This window comes from Oncorhynchus keta, chromosome 35 (assembly GCF_023373465.1).
Source record: "Oncorhynchus keta strain PuntledgeMale-10-30-2019 chromosome 35, Oket_V2, whole genome shotgun sequence".
NCBI lineage: Eukaryota > Metazoa > Chordata > Actinopteri > Salmoniformes > Salmonidae > Oncorhynchus > Oncorhynchus keta.
The window spans coordinates 25,793,764-25,812,705 of record NC_068455.1 but is presented as its reverse complement, the minus strand read 5'-3'; the positions used below and the strand labels follow the sequence as shown (position 1 = coordinate 25,812,705).

The following is an 18,942-nucleotide window of genomic DNA, read 5'->3' as shown; positions in this document are numbered from 1 at the left end:
AACACGTGCATGCACAGACCGGAAAACACATTGTTGCAATCAGACAGAAACCCGACCTGTTTCATTGTCTCAGTTTCAACTGTCTCCCACATCTGTCAAGAACCGTAGACACTACACGTTCACAGTTTCAAGGCTATATTTGTCGAAGTATCTCTGGTTCACATTACATATGGTGGTGAAAGTGAATGAAGAAATTGAAATTATTCCTCAGAATTTCTGTTTCTTATGTGATCTCTGATTTTGGTTGGAATCATTTAGAATTAGTCTGTACAAAATTGAATTGTTTGAAAATTAATTGCTACTCTTGGAGTGTGCACTATAATGACTACAAAGGCTAGGTGGCCGAGTCTGGAAATATAAGACACATTAAAAATATATATATATAAAAAATAATAATAAGTGAGAGACTGAAATTCAAGGCAATGATTACTGTGACACAGAATCTCAGTCTTGGCACGGGACAGGCAATGCCTAAATGCCTGACTATCAACACATGGCAGATTGTGTTGCAGTGCATACTCAGAGTCAACCGACTCTAATATGAACATTGGCAAACACTACTGTCATCATGAAGGGAGTCAAGAGAGAGGAGTTAGAACAATACATGGATGGAAAGAGAATGAATATCTAAACTTAATTTTAGTTAGTGTATGTGCGTGTGAAAGAGAGAGTACATCATAGAGTGTGGCGAGTTGTTGCTTTTGACACCTGTGTGTGTGTGTGTGTGTGTGTGTGTGTGTGTGTGTGTGTGTGTGTGTGTGTGTGTGTGTGTGTGTGTGTGTGTGTGTGTGTGTGTGTGTGTGTGTGTGTAAATGCACGCATGTGTATGTGTTTGTGTGTAACTCTCCTATTTCTGTAATAAAACATGCAACCCATAGCGCTGGAGTGGGTGTGACATGACATTTCCCATTGGTGTTCAGTGGAAGAGAAAAAAGGTTCAGATTCAAAGGGAAATGGAGAGATGGAAAAAGAAGTTGGCAAGAAGGTGGAGGATTTGGCAGGAAAGATTACACATGAAAATCGAAAAAGCTAATTTGATGTTGAAAGAAGTCTATGGGGGAGAAATCGTTTAATCTTTGCACCAAAAGATTTGAAGACATACTAGATATACAAGATAATTGAGCAAACAATTCCTCCATGAAGCCATAGCAAACGTAATGACACCAAAACATAGTAAATAAATAGATGGCAAAAATGTTACTGTCTACCGGCAGCATAAACTCTGATGAAGCAAAATAAACTGACAAAATGTTATAATCCAGACAGATTAACACTGGAAAATTACAAAATGTAGAACAGGATGAAGGACAGGGAAGTGAGATGATTCCCCATATCATAATAAAAGTCTAGGCTGCATCACATCCGGCTGTGATTGGGAGTCCCATAGGACGCACAATTGGCCCAACATCGTCCAGGTTTTGCCGGGGTAGGCCATCATTGTAAATAAGAATTAGTTCTTAACTGGCTTGCCTAGTTAAATAAAATATTAAATAACTGTTAAAAAAAATGTTTGAATGTAAATATGACTATCTATGACAACATGTGTGACTGATTAAAGAATTGTTACATTTTTTTCAGTAGTTTGGCTTGACAAATAGTTTGGACCATTGTTTCCAGAAAATTATCCAAGAATGACAAGCAAATTTGATTGTAAGAGAGAGTCGGCATCACTTGTCAATGGTAAATCCTAGTGCAGCATTACAACCCTGAACACTAGTGATGAAACAATGCTAATGGGTGTGGTCTCAACTCCTGATTGACGCAATCCCTTAGCGGTGTGATGAGCAGCAGTCCTGTTTTTGCTTCCATGATGGAAGTCACTCCATTACCATAACATCAGAGATGTGGCTGAAGATACAGTACATCATTATCATCAATAGCATTAGGATGTGAAAAATGTAAATATATAAATTATGATAAGAATTAGAATTACACATCTGATCCGGTCTGACCAGGGGCTTGCAGAGATGCAAAATGGCCTCCACGATGGCAGAGATTGCACATAGTCCACAATTGCCCACCATCATTTGCTGGTGAGATCGCTACCCTGTTGTCCACAAATCAGTGAGTGAGGATATACATGAAAATCCTTGTCTTTTATGACCATAAAACTCACTGAAGAGGAGCAGATCAATAGTGCCAAGGTCTCCTTTTATTGTGGAGATATCCCCATTGCTTTACAAGAGAACGGCTCTGTGGTGGCAGGGGGCCTTGGTATCTCCAGGGATGGAGAGCGCTACAGTCAGAACACAAGGATTTCACCGCTCCTCTTTTTCCTTCTTATTCCTGAACCAACGAGGCTCAGAAAATGTCTCCTTCTGATTGTTACCTTCCATCATGAGATGTCTCTTTTTGGTGTTACTGTCAATGGTGGGATGGGGGTTGGAGGTTAGCATTTTGTACTGGTTGTGATCATGCAAATGGAGGTGGGGTGGGATGACTTTAGCCTGAATTTCTTGCCACAAGAAAACTCCCCCTTTCACTGTGGGACAGACTGGCTAAAAATGCTACCTTAGGACTCTTCCAGTGAACATACAACTGCTGGTAAATCTATTGGGTTAGCATTGTGGCTTCTCGGGTCGGAGAGCAGAGATCTGACAGAGCATTTGCTTTGGAAGGGAGATGGGCAGTGTGGGTGGTCTGAGTGGTCAAGATTAGGGTTACGTGGCTGGTTGGCTGGGAGAGAGGTTTGTGGAGTGGAGGAGCGGATAGTTGAAGGCTAGTGTAGTCAACAGCTTCAAAAGCGTCCCTCATTCTGTTGGGGAAATACTGCCACCTTTCTGAGCTGAAATGTGAAACAAGAAAGAGGATCCAGAATTAGACATATTAGATCAGACGAAGGGAATCCCCATTCTACAGGTCTATTTTTCAACCAGACGCATCTCTCGCTCAGATCCAGTTGATTTTACTGCTGCATGCTTGACTAAAATAGCATTAGCTTTTTATCAACCCTGACTTCAGAGTATATCTTCCCTGATGCTGGTACATTTCTGTCAGCACCCCTCTCAGATCAGGTCGAAAGCTACAGCGAGGGCAGTAGTGAGAGGGAAACTTTGCAATACTTTGCAATACATCTATGGTCATCTAAGGTCAGTTTATGCTTGATGAGGAAACTTTTATATATCTTTAAACAATATGATCAAACATCAGTGCAATTATATACATAAACATATGCTGCAAAGCAGCACAAACACTCTCCACATAGTTCAATCAGACATCTTAATGTTATGAAGACCTTTTTGTGTGACATTTACACAAAAAAGCTGTCATTTCCACACCACCTGTAGTAGGGACAGGTACAAGGCAGAGATTATGAGAGGGGGACCTCTTTGGATCCTCAGTAGGGGGCTCCATGAGACCAACCTTTTCTGCCTCATTTGTTCTGATTGCGTATTCGCAGGCACCTCCTCTTTAACGGCGGCTCCAGCTCGGGGCTCCCTGCCGCCAGAGGAGCGCTGATGCTATAGGACACAATGGCTGTCTTGTCGCTGGGCTTTGGCCCGGGCTGAATAACACAGCCAGCCTTGGGCAGCAGCAGTGCATAGGCGTGGTCGTCATCATCGTCTAGATCCATAAGGTCGCAGAAAGCTTCTAGCTTGCCTTCATCAGTGCCCCCCTGTGCTGCCTCGTCACTCGGGCCTCTCTTACCTGGTTCCCACTCCGCCACTGTGCAGCTGTTCTCCTTCAGGGCATCCCGCTCCAGCTCGCAGTTGGCCGGTTCACCACCTCCTCCTCTCCGACCAGGGTCAGGCTGAGGTGTGGGTAGCGTGCTCCTGCCGGGGCTGTCTGTGGATTGACTGCTGCCGTTTACTATGACATTAAAGGGGGCAGCGAGGTTGCAGGGCTGGGTCTGTGTGGTGCCAGGGTGGTTTGTGAGCTGGGTGAGGTAGGAGTTTTCGTTTGGCTGGGGGGATGGTGATGTGGCCTGGCAACAAGATAGAGAGTTTGGCTTCAGAGAGACACTAATGGCCTCCCTGACCTCCTGGCTCATGTCCTCTAGGCTGCTGTCCCCCTTCCCAGATACATCAAGAGAGGATGGTCCAGAGGGTGGGGGGCTGGATGAGTCCCCTTCCGGTTCCACCTTCACCTGGACACTGGGCACCACCCGCTGGGTGACCTGCTGCAGCCGCGACCGCTGGCCCAGAGTCAGGTCGATCACTCCCTCGGAGAGGGAGGCTGCGGGGCCACCAGGGAGCGAGAGTCCCAAGGTGGTGGCACTCTCCGTACTCTCAGTCTTCACGGTCAGGTCCACCACACCAATCCTACTTCTCTCAGAGCCAAAGCGGTCCAGAGTATAGCCAGAAAAGCCCAAGGAGTGCACCCCAGAACTGGAGGGCCCCAACTTCAGTTCCCCTTTGGAGGAACCAGAGTAGAAAGGCTTGGGCTCCGTCAGATCAGTGTTCTCCCCCGACACACTCGGAATGGGGTCGTTGTTGCTGCTGGGGTTGTCCTTGGAGGTCTTGGGGTTGAAGGGGAAGGGTATGGGTATAGGGATGGGCACGGGCAGGGGCACGATTACAGGGTAAGGGACCAGCAGGGTTGGTGGGGGCACCAGGGGGGCAAGGGAAGGTATACCGAAGTTCATCATGTGCGGCATATGCATGGGCCCGTTTGGCATCATGTTGGAGGTGAAAGGAAAACCAGGTATGTGTAGGCCTGGATAGGGTGGCATCATCCCTGGAGGGTTCCCTCCAAGGTTGGGGTTGTTGGTGGGGTGGTGGTGGGGTGAGAACTGGGGCCTGTGCATAGGGCTGGATGGTGGAGCCATGGTTCTGGGTGGTGGGGGTGGTGGCCCGATGCCAGGGATCATTGGGTTGGACAGAGGGCTGTTGGGGCCTGGGCGGTGGGGAGGTGGGTGGAGGAACGAAGGGCGCATCTGCTGCATCATCTGATGTTCCATGAAGAAGGGCAGGGGCACGGGCCCCCGGGGCGTCATCACCATGGGGGGGCTGCCCGAGGGGACTCCCATGGGAGGGTGCAGAGAGGGGTGTGGGTGAGGGGGTAAGGTGGGACTCTCGTGGGGTCTGGGTGTGGAGTTTTTGGCGGACGAGAAAGAAGGAGAGCAGACGGTGCCTGTCTCAGAGGGAGAGGCAGCGGTGGAGCTGGAGGGGACTGGCACAGAGGGGTTTGCCCCAGGAGAAGGTGCTTTGCGACGTAAGTCACCCAAAGGTGTGCCCCAGGAATCGGGTGTTAAAAGCTGCAACCCAGTGCTGCTCTCTGACTTGCCCTCCACAGGGCCGTGTCCTGGGTTACACAGGCCCCCTGGCAGCGCCGCCTGAGTCTCTTTGTAGAAGATGTCCATCTTGTACTGGTTCAGGCATTTGGCACTGCAGAACTGCAACCTCCGTTCACCGGCACCAAAGTCCAGGTACTCCTTGGTGTGGCGGATGTGTTTGCACCAGTCACACACCTGTAACACACAAAAAAACACAAGACCAAAGACATCATCAGGTACAATGCACTACAGACACCACACATAAGCAGTTAAAAAGTCAGAAAAATTATACACTGAGTGTACAAAACATTAGGAACACCTGCTCTTTCCATGACAGACTGACCAGGTGACTCTAGGTGAAAGCAATGATCCCTTATTGATGTCACTTGTTAAATAAACTTCAATCAGTGTAGATGAAGGGAAGGAGAAAGATTAACGAGGGAATTTTTAAGCCTTGAGACAATCAAGACATGCATTGCGTAATTGTGCCATTCAGATGGTGAATGGGCAAGACAAAAGATTTAAGTGCCTTTAAACAGGGTATGGTAATTTCTCCAGGCGCACCGGTTTGAGTGTGTCAAGAGCTGCAACGCTGCTGGGTTTTCACGCTCAACAGTTTCCTGTGTGTACTGTATCAAGAATGGTCCACCACCCAATTGAAATTCAGCCAAATTCGACACAACTGTGGGACGCATTGGAGTCAACATGGGCCAGCATCCCTGTGGAACACTTTCGACACCTTGTAGAGTCCATCCCCGACTAATTGAGGCTGTTCTGAGGGCAACATGGGCCAGCATCCCTGTGGAACACCTTTCGACACCTTGTAGAGTCCATCCCCGACTTATTGAGGCTGTTGAGGGCAAAAGGGGGTGGAGCTCAATATTAGAAAGGTGTTTGCCCTTTTGCCATGTTGTTACTCTATAACTGGGATGGGCAACTGGTGGCCAGTGGGCTCATGCCCCCTTTTGTAGGTCCACGGACCAATTAGATTAAATTAAAATTCAATACAAAATGGGGGGCATTGATCATCAGTTATCATATTAAAAATGGCAAACATTTGCCTCCACCCTATGTCAAAAAGTGTAGATTTGCTTAAAAAAAAACAATTTAAATCTTCGCCGTCATGAGGGGGGACCAATTAAATGTTTTGCTCGTGAGGTGAGGGGGTATGGATACGCAGAGTTCAGTTTTGGATCGTAATGAAATTACTTGGTCAAATTCTGTTTCGTTACACCAAGTAAATAAAAGTCCACCTGCACTGCACCTGTGCATGTTTGTATCCTCGTTAGGAAAACCCATCTGTATCTTTGTGCAAACCCTTCTATATTTTTGTGCAAACCCATCTGTATTTTTCTTCCACTGCATAACGCTGCATACTCTACCCAAAACCCCCAAAATATGATCGAGTGTGTGTGAGTGAGACAGAGATTTTCATAGCAACTTCATACTGCTATGACCCTTGAGGTGCAAATACTGTCCTACACATGGTAACACCTTGATAAATACAACCTGAGGAAAATCCAGCTTTAAACTGGCTTAAGTGAGTGCAAATCTGGATGGGTGTACGTAAAGCTTTTAAAAGGGCAACACTTTCTCCAGACATGTAATTCCCATTTGCACTTGCCATGGGGTTGTCACCTCTTAAACGTCCTCCATAAGGAGGAACCACTCAGATACACATTTAGCCACTGAGCCGTGTGTGACAGTGGCCACAGGCACAGCACATACCAGCCTCAAGTAAAAGGTTTTCCCCAAGGTATGATCATGAGTGGGGGTACGTGATTGTGGTGGGTGAGATGGACAGATTGAGACAGTGAACAAGCTGCCAGTAGGGGGCACAGAAGAGAGACTGACAGCTGGGTGGAGTTCTACATGTTCAGTTGGCTGCTGAGCACCACACCTAGGAAGGTGCTATAATGCGTCGCTATTCACTACGGATGTGCAACTTTAGTATGAGTGTTTGGTATATTTTCATTACATAAAAAAGCCTATTTGATTCATGAATTGACAGCATTAAAATATAATTTACAGCATTAAAGTGGAATTGACAGCATTAAAATGGAATGGGATCATCCAACCCTACCGCGGGCCATTACACACATTGGGCAGTGCAGGGGAGCAACCTAGCACAACTTTTCAATACTCTGTGGGATGTCAGGATATTTTTTATTGGCTACAAACATTTCCAAAATGCTCAAAAACACTGAACATCCAATCATCACGTGGCCGTTCTCATTAGAGTACCTGAAATAATGAACGTGACCCTAGTGAGTGGAAGGCAATGGGTGGGCCAGGGAGATGGGGCACACAACTCACTCTACCAGCTCAGAGGGACATGGCAGCGACTCACTGGAGATAATTAAGGCATTAATCAGCTGTCAGACCCCTCAACGACGTCCATCCATCACACACACCCTAATCCCCTTTGCTGAATGCTAATACGTTGTGGGATGCTACTGGAAGACGACTATGATCCTACGCATTCAATCTTTCAGAGATTCACGTATATGCCTGCTGCACTTGAGTCACATGTTGATTAGAACACGCACACAAGCACGCAGACACACGCACGTCATGACAACTTCAGACTTGGAATGGTCATGAAATCTACCCAAAATCAACATCAGCTTTGGAAACCCCCATCATTTGGCTTTCACAGTAACGTGGCACTGAACCCTGACCTGTTTCATTGATTTGTTCTTCATTTGTCACTCTAGTAGTTTAAGACCTACTGACGTACCGACTCAGATCTCTGTTGATAGGATGCCCTGATTCATTCACTCTCCTCTTTTATCTCTCTTTTCCATGGACAAATCAGTCAATAACAATCTTGTCCATAATGGAATTTTAATGTTAAACAGAGATCTCCTCCATCAGCAGATGTCAGTCAAACGTCCACTGTGGGAGAGGTTGTCATGATGTAGACATGACGATCAGACCATCTCTGCAATGCTCTGTCATAGTGGCCAGCATTACAGGGTTAATGTTTCATGTACTGTGTTGGTACTGTTACAGGTGAGTGATCCATAGTCACCTTTCAGCGAGCGTTGATATCTGTAGTCTTCTTTTTAAAACAGTCTATTCGATCCCACTGGAACGCAATGAGCCACAGCAAAATAAAAGTCTGAAAAGTGCTCTGAGAGTTGGGTTCAATGATTGTAAGCCCGGATATTTTAAATTATAAGTGTTGAAATTTTCCTGGGCTAAAAAGAAGACAGATGGAGAGCACTTAACGAGTTTCTGCACCGTGAGTGAAATTTCACTGTGCATTACCCTGATGGAGTTATTTCTCTCTCTCTCTAGTCTCTCCCTCTATCGCACACAGATGTTTGCAGTTGAATATAATTATGGTCATTTATTTCAACCGTGGCCATTGTAATAGCGGTCGCTCCGGCTCCGTTTAACCATTTGCATTGCTGTAGGCATTTACCTACCTACCTACCAAGTACACACGGACATCATGGGGCCATTTATTCCTTGATTATCTTTCAAGGACCTTGTTTCTAGTGCTCTTGAACTGGAATTTACAATTATTAATAATATGGTATGATTAATTAAAGAGTAATTAATAGATCATTATTATGTTGTAATCACTTTGACATGACATTGTTTAAAGTACTTGTAATACTGATTTCTCATTTGTCTAATGAATTTAGTTTTGAAAATCCATCCATCTCGCAAACCGTCTGGTTAAACACTAAGCAAACTGATCAGCAAGGGAACAGAGTGAGATACTGTGTGTGATAGTACGCATTGGAGGAACAATATCTGATGGGAGGACAGTATTATCCTGGACAGTATATTATGGGGGAACAATTTTGATCATGATGAGCTTATGAAGCCTGCAAAAAAAAGCATGAGTCTATTCCATCACAAATCACTTAAATTAATGAATTGAACGAGATACAATTCAAATATAAAATGGCCATTATTGTAGAGCTAATATTTACATGCGAATCGTATGTCCAATTCAGTTACTGGATTGAAATGTATTGATGTCACCAAGCCCAAAATGGTAATGATCAAATTGGAAGAAAATTCCCTAAAATTTTCTTTGGAGTGAACATAACATCTGAATCTAACACAGTGCAGAATGAAAATGAGAAAATAAAACTATTTGAATGAAAAAAAGTATGTTATTCACATTAAATCAATCATTTTAAAAAATGTTTGAAAAAAATTGACTTAACAGCACATTCTCTAAAAACAAACATCTCTACATTATTCAACACATCAAACAGTCATGAATATCAAAATATGCCATTACATTTCTACAGTTAGCCATCAAAAACTATCTTGTTGTTAAATGTTTTAGTCCTTACAAGCACATCGCTGTTTGTTTTGAAGACAAGCCTGGGCGTATCCTTAGAATAGCTGTGCTGGGGTAATTTCTCACCATGGCCGTCTTCGTCTCTCGCCTGAGGGGAGAAATAACGGCCTCTTTTTACGAACTGACAAAATAAACAGGTGGACAGAAAAGAAAGGAAAACAACATCAAACGTATGAATGGAAAGACACCGACAAAGGTGAAAAGGTGAGCATGCTTTGGGTTGTGGAATCATAAGCAAGTTCTCATTATCATAAATGAAAGCCATGTGGAAAAGTGTGTGTGTGTGTGTGTGTGTGTGTGTGTGTGTGTGTGTGTGTGTGTGACTATGGTTAAATGTTCACATTGACAGCTGAAGAGATGTTATATTGGCCTTATCATTATGAACTGTGAAAGAGGGGAATTCTAATCTAATGTAACCAGGGAGGTTGGTTAAAAGGCTACATTAATCAGATTTAAAGACTTCCATGGAGAAACAATTATTTAACAATGTCACAAAAATCAAGGTTAAAGGAAACAGGATAAGGGATTTAAAATCCACCAGCACTATTTCGGCACCGTGTAGATGCACACTGATAATAATTTAAAAGTACCCCCCTCCACACACACACACCATTGTGTCATTACCCAGTCTCCATTTTGTGCTGTGACCCTCTGGCCCTGTGCCAATTCATTTACATATAGTGCTAATGAGGTGCTGGCACAGTGGATGAGGCATGAGGGTTACACACACACAAACAGAGAGAGTGAGACAGCAAGGTAGAGAGAGAGACAGCGAGGGAGGGAGAGAGAGAGACAGCAAGGGGGAGAGAGTGAGAGACAGCAAGGGAGAGAGAGTGAGAGACAGCAAGGGAGAGAGAATGAGAGACAGCAAGGGAGAGAGAAATTACCCAGCATGAAAGTTCAGTCATACAATGGGGACACCATGTCTTTTACTGTGAATCAGGCCCACCACTGTTGTATGAAGAGACTGAGAGCATGAAGGAAAACAGACTACCTGGAGACAAACACAGACACGGGCTAAGAAAGTATCTACCCACCATGGGTTAAAAACGAGTCCTCCGGAGATCTCAATCCACCTTTTGAAACAACTTCCCATCCCAAAATAATTTTCTAACCATCAGTTACTGTTGCAGGGATTATGGGAGATGTCCCACTGTCCACTTTCAAAAGTTACTCTTCCTCAAATTACTTCTTGGCTATTAGACATTTACTTTACGCAAATATTACCACAGTTGGTTCCTCTGAAATATTCAGTGACATGTCTTATTGATGGTCACACCATGTCAGCTAAATACAGCCGCAGTCCGGCTAAATGGTCTGGTGTAAACATGGCATCACAGTTCCACGCCACTGGTATGTGTGCTCAATGGTGACTCCAATGCCCAGAAGGAGTGGTACAACAGCTGTCACTGTGAAAAGCTCCATCTGGGCATCTGTGCCTGCCCAGGTGTGTGTGTGTGTGTGCGTTTCACCTGCCAAGAGGTGTTTTACAAAAGATACTGACGGGTATACCCTCACAATTGTACACACACATACCCACAACAAGAAACAGACATTCACGGAGATGTCCCCATCGCACAAATCCTCACACACATCTAACACAAATGGAACATTTTTCACCCACCTGGGACAACACACATCTTTGGGCCAGGCCCCTCCTTCTGTCCTCTCATTAGATTACCCAGCTAACAGGAAATGTTCCTTGAACATTCTCTTCTTGTTCCCATTTGGTTGTGGGATAACAAGCTTGTTTACGTTAGTCAAGTAACTTATGTACTGTAATGCCATTCTAAAAGGGGTCCTCATATCATACATAGTACAATGTTCCTCGGAAGTCAGTGTTTATGAAGCTGATTGTTCCGTCCAAGCCACGATTTGTAAAGATCATCCACCTTTACTCTAGCTGGGCTAGTTAGACTTTCAGAAGGGGAAAGAGCATGACATGACCATCTCAGTGTAATGCAAGTTCAAGCTCCAGTTTCTCTGTAGAAAAACTCCTCTCAAAGTTACCCTTTCCCTTTATTTGTATTAAATCACTGTCAGCTATGAAATAATCCCCTCCCTCACTAGGTTCTCCTGCTGCGACAAGGGGGCCTAGACTGAGTCACAATGCTGACAGTTTACACACACACCTCTATTATCCAGTGTGTCTTCTTTGACACTGGATCCAGAAGCTAAAATAAATTGCAGAGTGTGTCAGAGCAGTGCAGGCAACCGCTAGCCGGTGTGTAAAGATTTGTGTCTGTTTGAAGTGATGTGACAATACTGTAGTGACGTAAAGAAGCACTCTGCCCCCTCTTGCCTGGAGGGACCTCAGAGAGAAAGACACAAAGTCTCTTGAGGTGTATGGAAAGATTCCTGAGCCATGAAAAAAAGAGGCGTATTGCAGCGGAAATGAGATGTAAATTACAAGCTAGGGTCTCTTCACTTGGACTTTAACCTCCCTCTCTAGTGCTTTTACATGATGTGAGAGTGTGTGTGTGTGTGTGTGTGTGTGTGTGTGTGTGTGTGTGTGTGTGTGTGTGTGTGTGTGTGTGTGTGTGTGTGTGTGTGTGTGTGTGTGTGTGTGTGTGTGTGTAAAACATTTTTCACAACATCAGTTTTATTATTCTGTATTCTTGAACGTCTATGTGAAATAAACCAGACTAGTCATTAGCTGAGCTCAAAACTGGATCAAAACTCTTCTACCCCAAGCCACCCTATCATATGTCTAAATGTTGGTATTATTCCTGGTGCACTAGATGGATGGTGTTGTGCAGTGGCAATGGTAGAAACTGAAACCTCCCCACCCGCTCGCCATAAGAGGAGATTGGGTTACGCGGACGAGGCAGCTGTAGATATTTAGCGAAACTCAATGCGTCTCCACTGCCCACCCCTTTGCCATCCTACTGTCCTAGCTCCCCTTTCAGACACACACAGACACAAGACACTTTGCCATCCTACTGTCCTAGCTCCCCTTTCAGACACACACAGACACAAGACACTTTGCCATCCTACTGTCCTAGCTCCCCTTTCAGACACACACAGACACAAGACACTTTGCCATCCTACTGTCCTAGCTCCCCTTTCAGACACACACAGACACAAGACACTTTGCCATCCTACTGTCCTAGCTCCCCTTTCAGACACACACAGACACAAGACACTTTGCCATCCTACTGTCCTAGCTCCCCTTTCAGACACACACAGACACAAGACACTTTGCCATCCTACTGTCCTAGCTCCCCTTTCAGACACACACAGACACAAGACACTTTGCCATCCTACTGTCCTAGCTCCCCTTTCAGACACACACAGACACAAGACACTTTGCCATCCTACTGTCCTAGCTCCCTTTCAGACACACACAGACACAAGACACTTTGCCATCCTACTGTCCTAGCTCCCCTTTCAGACACACACAGACACAAGACACTTTGCCATCCTACTGTCCTAGCTCCCTTTCAGACACACACAGACACAAGACACTTTGCCATCCTACTGTCCTAGCTCCCCTTTCAGACACACACAGACACAAGACACTTTGCCATCCTACTGTCCTAGCTCCCTTTCAGACACACACAGACACTTTGCCATCCTACTGTCCTAGCTCCCCTTTCAGACACACACAGACACAAGACACTTTGCCATCCTACTGTCCTAGCTCCCTTTCAGACACACACAGACACAAGACACTTTGCCATCCTACTGTCCTAGCTCCCCTTTCAGACACACACAGACACAAGACACTTTGCCATCCTACTGTCCTAGCTCCCCTTTCAGACACACACAGACACAAGACACTTTGCCATCCTACTGTCCTAGCTCCCCTTTCAGACACACACAGACACAAGACACTTTGCCATCCTACTGTCCTAGCTCCCCTTTCAGACACACACAGACACAAGACACTTTGCCATCCTACTGTCCTAGCTCCCCTTTCAGACACACACAGACACAAGACACTTTGCCATCCTACTGTCCTAGCTCCCCTTTCAGACACACACAGACACAAGACACTTTGCCATCCTACTGTCCTAGCTCCCCTTTCAGACACACACAGACACAAGACACTTTGCCATCCTACTGTCCTAGCTCCCCTTTCAGACACACACAGACACAAGACACTTTGCCATCCTACTGTCCTAGCTGCCCTTTCAGACACACACAGACACAAGACACTTTGCCATCCTACTGTCCTAGCTGCCCTTTCAGACACACACAGACACAAGACACTTTGCCATCCTACTGTCCTAGCTCCCCTTTCAGACACACACAGACACAAGACACTTTGCCATCCTCCTGTCCTAGCTCCCCTTTCAGACACACACAGACACAAGACACTTTGCCATCCTACTGTCCTAGCTCCCCTTTCAGACACACACAGACACAAGACACTTTGCCATCCTACTGTCCTAGCTCCCCTTTCAGACACACACAGACACAAGACACTTTGCCACCCTACTGTCCTAGCTCCCCTTTCAGACACACACAGACACAAGACACTTTGCCATCCTACTGTCCTAGCTCCCCTTTCAGACACACACAGACACAAGACACTTTGCCATCCTACTGTCCTAGCTCCCCTTTCAGACACACACAGACACAAGACACTTTGCCATCCTACTGTCCTAGCTCCCCTTTCAGACACACACAGACACAAGACACTTTGCCATCCTACTGTCCTAGCTCCCCTTTCAGACACAAGACACTTTGCCATCCTACTGTCCTAGCTCCCCTTTCAGACACACACAGACACAAGACACTTTGCCATCCTACTGTCCTAGCTCCCCTTTCAGACACACACAGACACAAGACACTTTGCCATCCTACTGTCCTAGCTCCCCTTTCAGACACACACAGACACAAGACACTTTGCCATCCTACTGTCCTAGCTCCCTTTCAGACACACACAGACACAAGACACTTTGCCATCCTACTGTCCTAGCTCCCCTTTCAGACACACACAGACACAAGACACTTTGCCATCCTACTGTCCTAGCTCCCCTTTCAGACACACACAGACACAAGACACTTTGCCATCCTACTGTCCTAGCTCCCCTTTCAGACACACACAGACACAAGACACTTTGCCATCCTACTGTCCTAGCTCCCCTTTCAGACACACACAGACACAAGACACTTTGCCATCCTACTGTCCTAGCTCCCCTTTCAGACACACACAGACACAAGACACTTTGCCATCCTCCTGTCCTAGCTCCCCTTTCAGACACACACAGACACAAGACACTTTGCCATCCTCCTGTCCTAGCTCCCCTTTCAGACACACACAGACACAAGACACTTTTCCATCCTACTGTCCTAGCTCCCCTTTCAGACACACACAGACACAAGACACATTTTCAGCCATGCAATTTTTTGTTGTTGGAAAAATTGGAGGGTTTGTTGTTGTGGCCAACCTTGTGGGTGCATGAAAAAGGAAACATGTGGATATCACTTACACAAATGGCCTGCATGAATGTGAGAGTGTGAGACGTAATATAGAATCTGCACCTCCTCAGCAGACAAGGACTTTCTGTGCTCTAGCCATGTCTGTTTTCCTAATGTGGGAATTCTTGTCCCTGGATAACACTTGACTTTGTTCCTTACTCACTGAAATACAATATATCTTCTGTTGTGCTTTTGTTTATATATACATACATAAAGTAGTGAGTAAGGAACTTAGATTTTATAGTGAACTATCACTTTAAGACTAGCAATGCTTAGCAAACGTGTGAAGAAGCACAGCAGGCACAAGGCAACTCATGCTGTGAAAATAGATAGTTTGAACAGGAAAAAAATGGGTTCACGTATCTTGAAAACAATATCATACATATGTGTACTTCCATTTCAACAGCTAGTAGCATACAGAGCTATGCTAAGTGATTATGTTTGGGTGAAAAATGTCCTTTAGACAAACAAGGGAAAAGAATAAAGACATATCATACTTACCCTGTAATTCCTTAAATATCCAAGCTTAGGTATAAGAAAGAAAGCAGAATGTTTAACTTCAGGAATCAGGACAAACACTATTTAACTTAATGACTGTCTGTCTTTGGAAAGACAATATATACTGATCATTGGAACCAATGCATGTTTGAAGGTAAACTGATCTGCATAGGCCATGAGGGTTTAAATTACTGAAACTGTGTTTCTGGATATCCAATGATGAAACCACAGGCCAAGGCTGGATATTGGTTTCATGTTAATCTACTACAATGGGTACTCAGAAGCGAAAGGTCAAAAACTCATGAGTGAAATATCCAAAGAACTTGTGGGCACCTTACCCAGCCAACTACTGTACAAAGCTGAAAGTTGGTCACTACAATTCCTAAGGTTTGACAAGTGTCTTAATCTGAGATATCAGGAAGAGTGGATGTAGGGAGGAAGTGATGTATGTCAGTACACATGTATTTATCACATGGTCTTGTGTGCACTTTCATAATTGGTTAAGTAATAAGGCAGGAGTGTTGAGAAGGAGCTTACCTTGTTTCTCTTGAAGTAGGCTCTGCGGCAGGCAGCAAAGCACTTCTCACTGCAGAAGCTCTTTAGCTCAGTGCCCATGTTGAGGGAGTAGCGTTTGACGCCAACCTTCTGACACCATGCGCACATGATCTGGACGTTAGACACATCCTCGTCTGGGGGACCACAAACACATGACCTGGACGTTAGACACATCCTCGTCTGGGGGACCACAAACACATGATCTGGACGTTAGACACATCCTCGTCTGGGGGACCACAAACACATGACCTGGACGTTAGACACATCCTCGTCTGGGGGACCACAAACACATGATCTGGACGTTAGACACATCCTCGTCTGGGGGACCACAAACACATGATCTGGACGTTAGACACATCCTCGTCTGGGGGACCACAAACACATGATCTGGACGTTAGACACATCCTCGTCTGGGGGACCACAAACACATGACCTGGACGTTAGACACATCCTCGTCTGGGGGACCACAAACACATGACCTGGACGTTAGACACATCCTCGTCTGGGGGACCACAAACACATGACCTGGACGTTAGACACATCCTCGTCTGGGGGACCACAAACACATGACCTGGACGTTAGACACATCCTCGTCTGGGGGACCACAAACACATGACCTGGACGTTAGACACATCCTCGTCTGGGGGACCACAAACACATGATCTGGACGTTAGACACATCCTCGTCTGGGGGACCACAAACACATGATCTGGACGTTAGACACATCCTCGTCTGGGGGACCACAAACACATGATCTGGACGTTAGACACATCCTCGTCTGGGGGACCACAAACACATGACCTGGACTTTAGACACATCCTCGTCTGGGGACCACAAACACATGATCTGGACGTTAGACACATCCTCGTCTGGGGGACCACAAACACATGATCTGGACGTTAGACACATCCTCGTCTGGGGACCACAAACACATGATCTGGACGTTAGACACATCCTCGTCTGGGGGACCACAAACACATGATCTGGACGTTAGACACATCCTCGTCTGGGGACCACAAACACATGACCTGGACGTTAGACACATCCTCGTCTGGGGACCACAAACACATGACCTGGACGTTAGACACATCCTCGTCTGGGGGACCACAAACACATGATCTGGACGTTAGACACATCCTCGTCTGGGGGACCACAAACACATGACCTGGACGTTAGACACATCCTCGTCTGGGGACCACAAACACATGATCTGGACGTTAGACACATCCTCGTCTGGGGACCACAAACACATGATCTGGACGTTAGACACATCCTCGTCTGGGGACCACAAACACATGATCTGGACGTTAGACACATCCTCGTCTGGGGGACCACAAACACATGACCTGGACGTTAGACACATCCTCGTCTGGGGGACCACAAACACATGACCTGGACGTTAGACACATCCTCGTCTGGGGGACCACAAACACATGATCTGGACGTTAGACACATCCTCGTCTGGGGGACCACAAACACATGATCTGGACGTTAGACACATCCTCGTCTGGGGACCACAAACACATGATCTGGACGTTAGACACATCCTCGTCTGGGGACCACAAACACATGATCTGGACGTTAGACACATCCTCGTCTGGGGACCACAAACACATGATCTGGACGTTAGACACATCCTCGTCTGGGGGACCACAAACACATGATCTGGACGTTAGACACATCCTCGTCTGGGGGACCACAAACACATGATCTGGACGTTAGACACATCCTCGTCTGGGGGACCACAAACACATGATCTGGACGTTAGACACATCCTCGTCTGGGGGACCACAAACACATGATCTGGACGTTAGACACATCCTCGTCTGGGGGACCACAAACACATGATCTGGACGTTAGACACATCCTCGTCTGGGGGACCACAAACACATGATCTGGACGTTAGACACATCCTTGTCTGGGGACCACAAACACATGATCTGGACGTTAGACACATCCTTGTCTGGGGACCACAAACACATGATCTGGACGTTAGACACATCCTTGTCTGGGGACCACAAACACATGATCTGGACGTTAGACACATCCTTGTCTGGGGGACCACAAACACATGATCTGGACGTTAGACACATCCTCGTCTGGGGGACCACAAACACATGATCTGGACGTTAGACACATCCTCGTCTGGGGGACCACAAACACATGATCTGGAACACCCCAGACAAATTTGCTGGAACTGGGACAAAGCATAATGATAGTCCAACCGTTGGCCCCCACCCCATAAACTCCGCCTCCTCCCCCCTTCCCCAACCCCCCCCCAACAATCTGACAGCCACCTGTCAAATCTCATCATGTGAATGATCCCACCAACAATGCATCCTGACCGTATTCCCCTTCCAGGCAAAATAGGACAGTGCTTCCTACCCCAAGGGTTTTTTGCTGCAGTCATGAAGGCAGTACGAGACATTCTAACCAGACAGAGATACCCGAAAGCATGTCTGTGGACAGAAATTGGTTGCCGATTTTACGAAAATGTTTTAGCTGAAGTTTACCTAATTAAATTGCAGAGGGCTTCATTGGAAATTCATTCGAAAATAGAAACTAAACACTATTCAGCCCTCCATGACATCAAATGGGTCTGTCATCTTAAACAACGGCTGCTGGGTAATTGCCATTGGTTTTTAGCCGCTTACTGTAGTACTATGTGGAGAGAGTTCTTCCTGTGAGACTTCCAATAACTTACAATTATCACATTATGACTATGTGTGTGCAAAGGTGAAAAACAATGTGGCCATTAGTGTTTCACCTTCGCTCACCCTTTTATCACACTGTGTTGGGTGCTGGAAAGGCTTTTTCCCTCTTGTTAAGCTTAATGGATCTATAGTGCAAATCCTTTTCAAAGTAAAGACTAATTATCAATTAAGGGGAATAGCTCCCAGGAGGCCCAAAGTTA

At 45.9% G+C, this 18,942-nt stretch overlaps 1 protein-coding gene across 4 annotated transcripts in view; it reads right to left on the bottom strand.

Annotated features, from left to right (window-relative positions):
* Positions 1 to 713: 713 nt before the first annotated feature.
* Positions 714 to 18,942, bottom strand: part of LOC118368173 (sine oculis-binding protein homolog A-like) — an 82,975-nt gene continuing 64,746 nt past the window's right edge. For 2 of the 4 annotated variants that reach the window (XM_035752016.2, XM_035752014.2), the window contains exons 5-9: positions 16,011 to 16,162; positions 15,477 to 15,500; positions 9,538 to 9,633; positions 3,364 to 5,410; positions 714 to 2,785 (exon numbers count right to left, since the gene is read on the bottom strand). In XM_035752016.2, the coding sequence (XP_035607909.1) occupies positions 3,374 to 5,410; positions 9,538 to 9,633; positions 15,477 to 15,500; positions 16,011 to 16,162 (2,309 nt within the window). In that variant the 3' untranslated portion in view covers positions 714 to 2,785; positions 3,364 to 3,373. The remainder of the gene's footprint in view (positions 2,786 to 3,363; positions 5,411 to 9,537; positions 9,634 to 15,476; positions 15,501 to 16,010; positions 16,163 to 18,942) is intronic. The other 2 variants (XM_035752017.2, XM_035752015.2) reach the window with 2 other exon arrangements.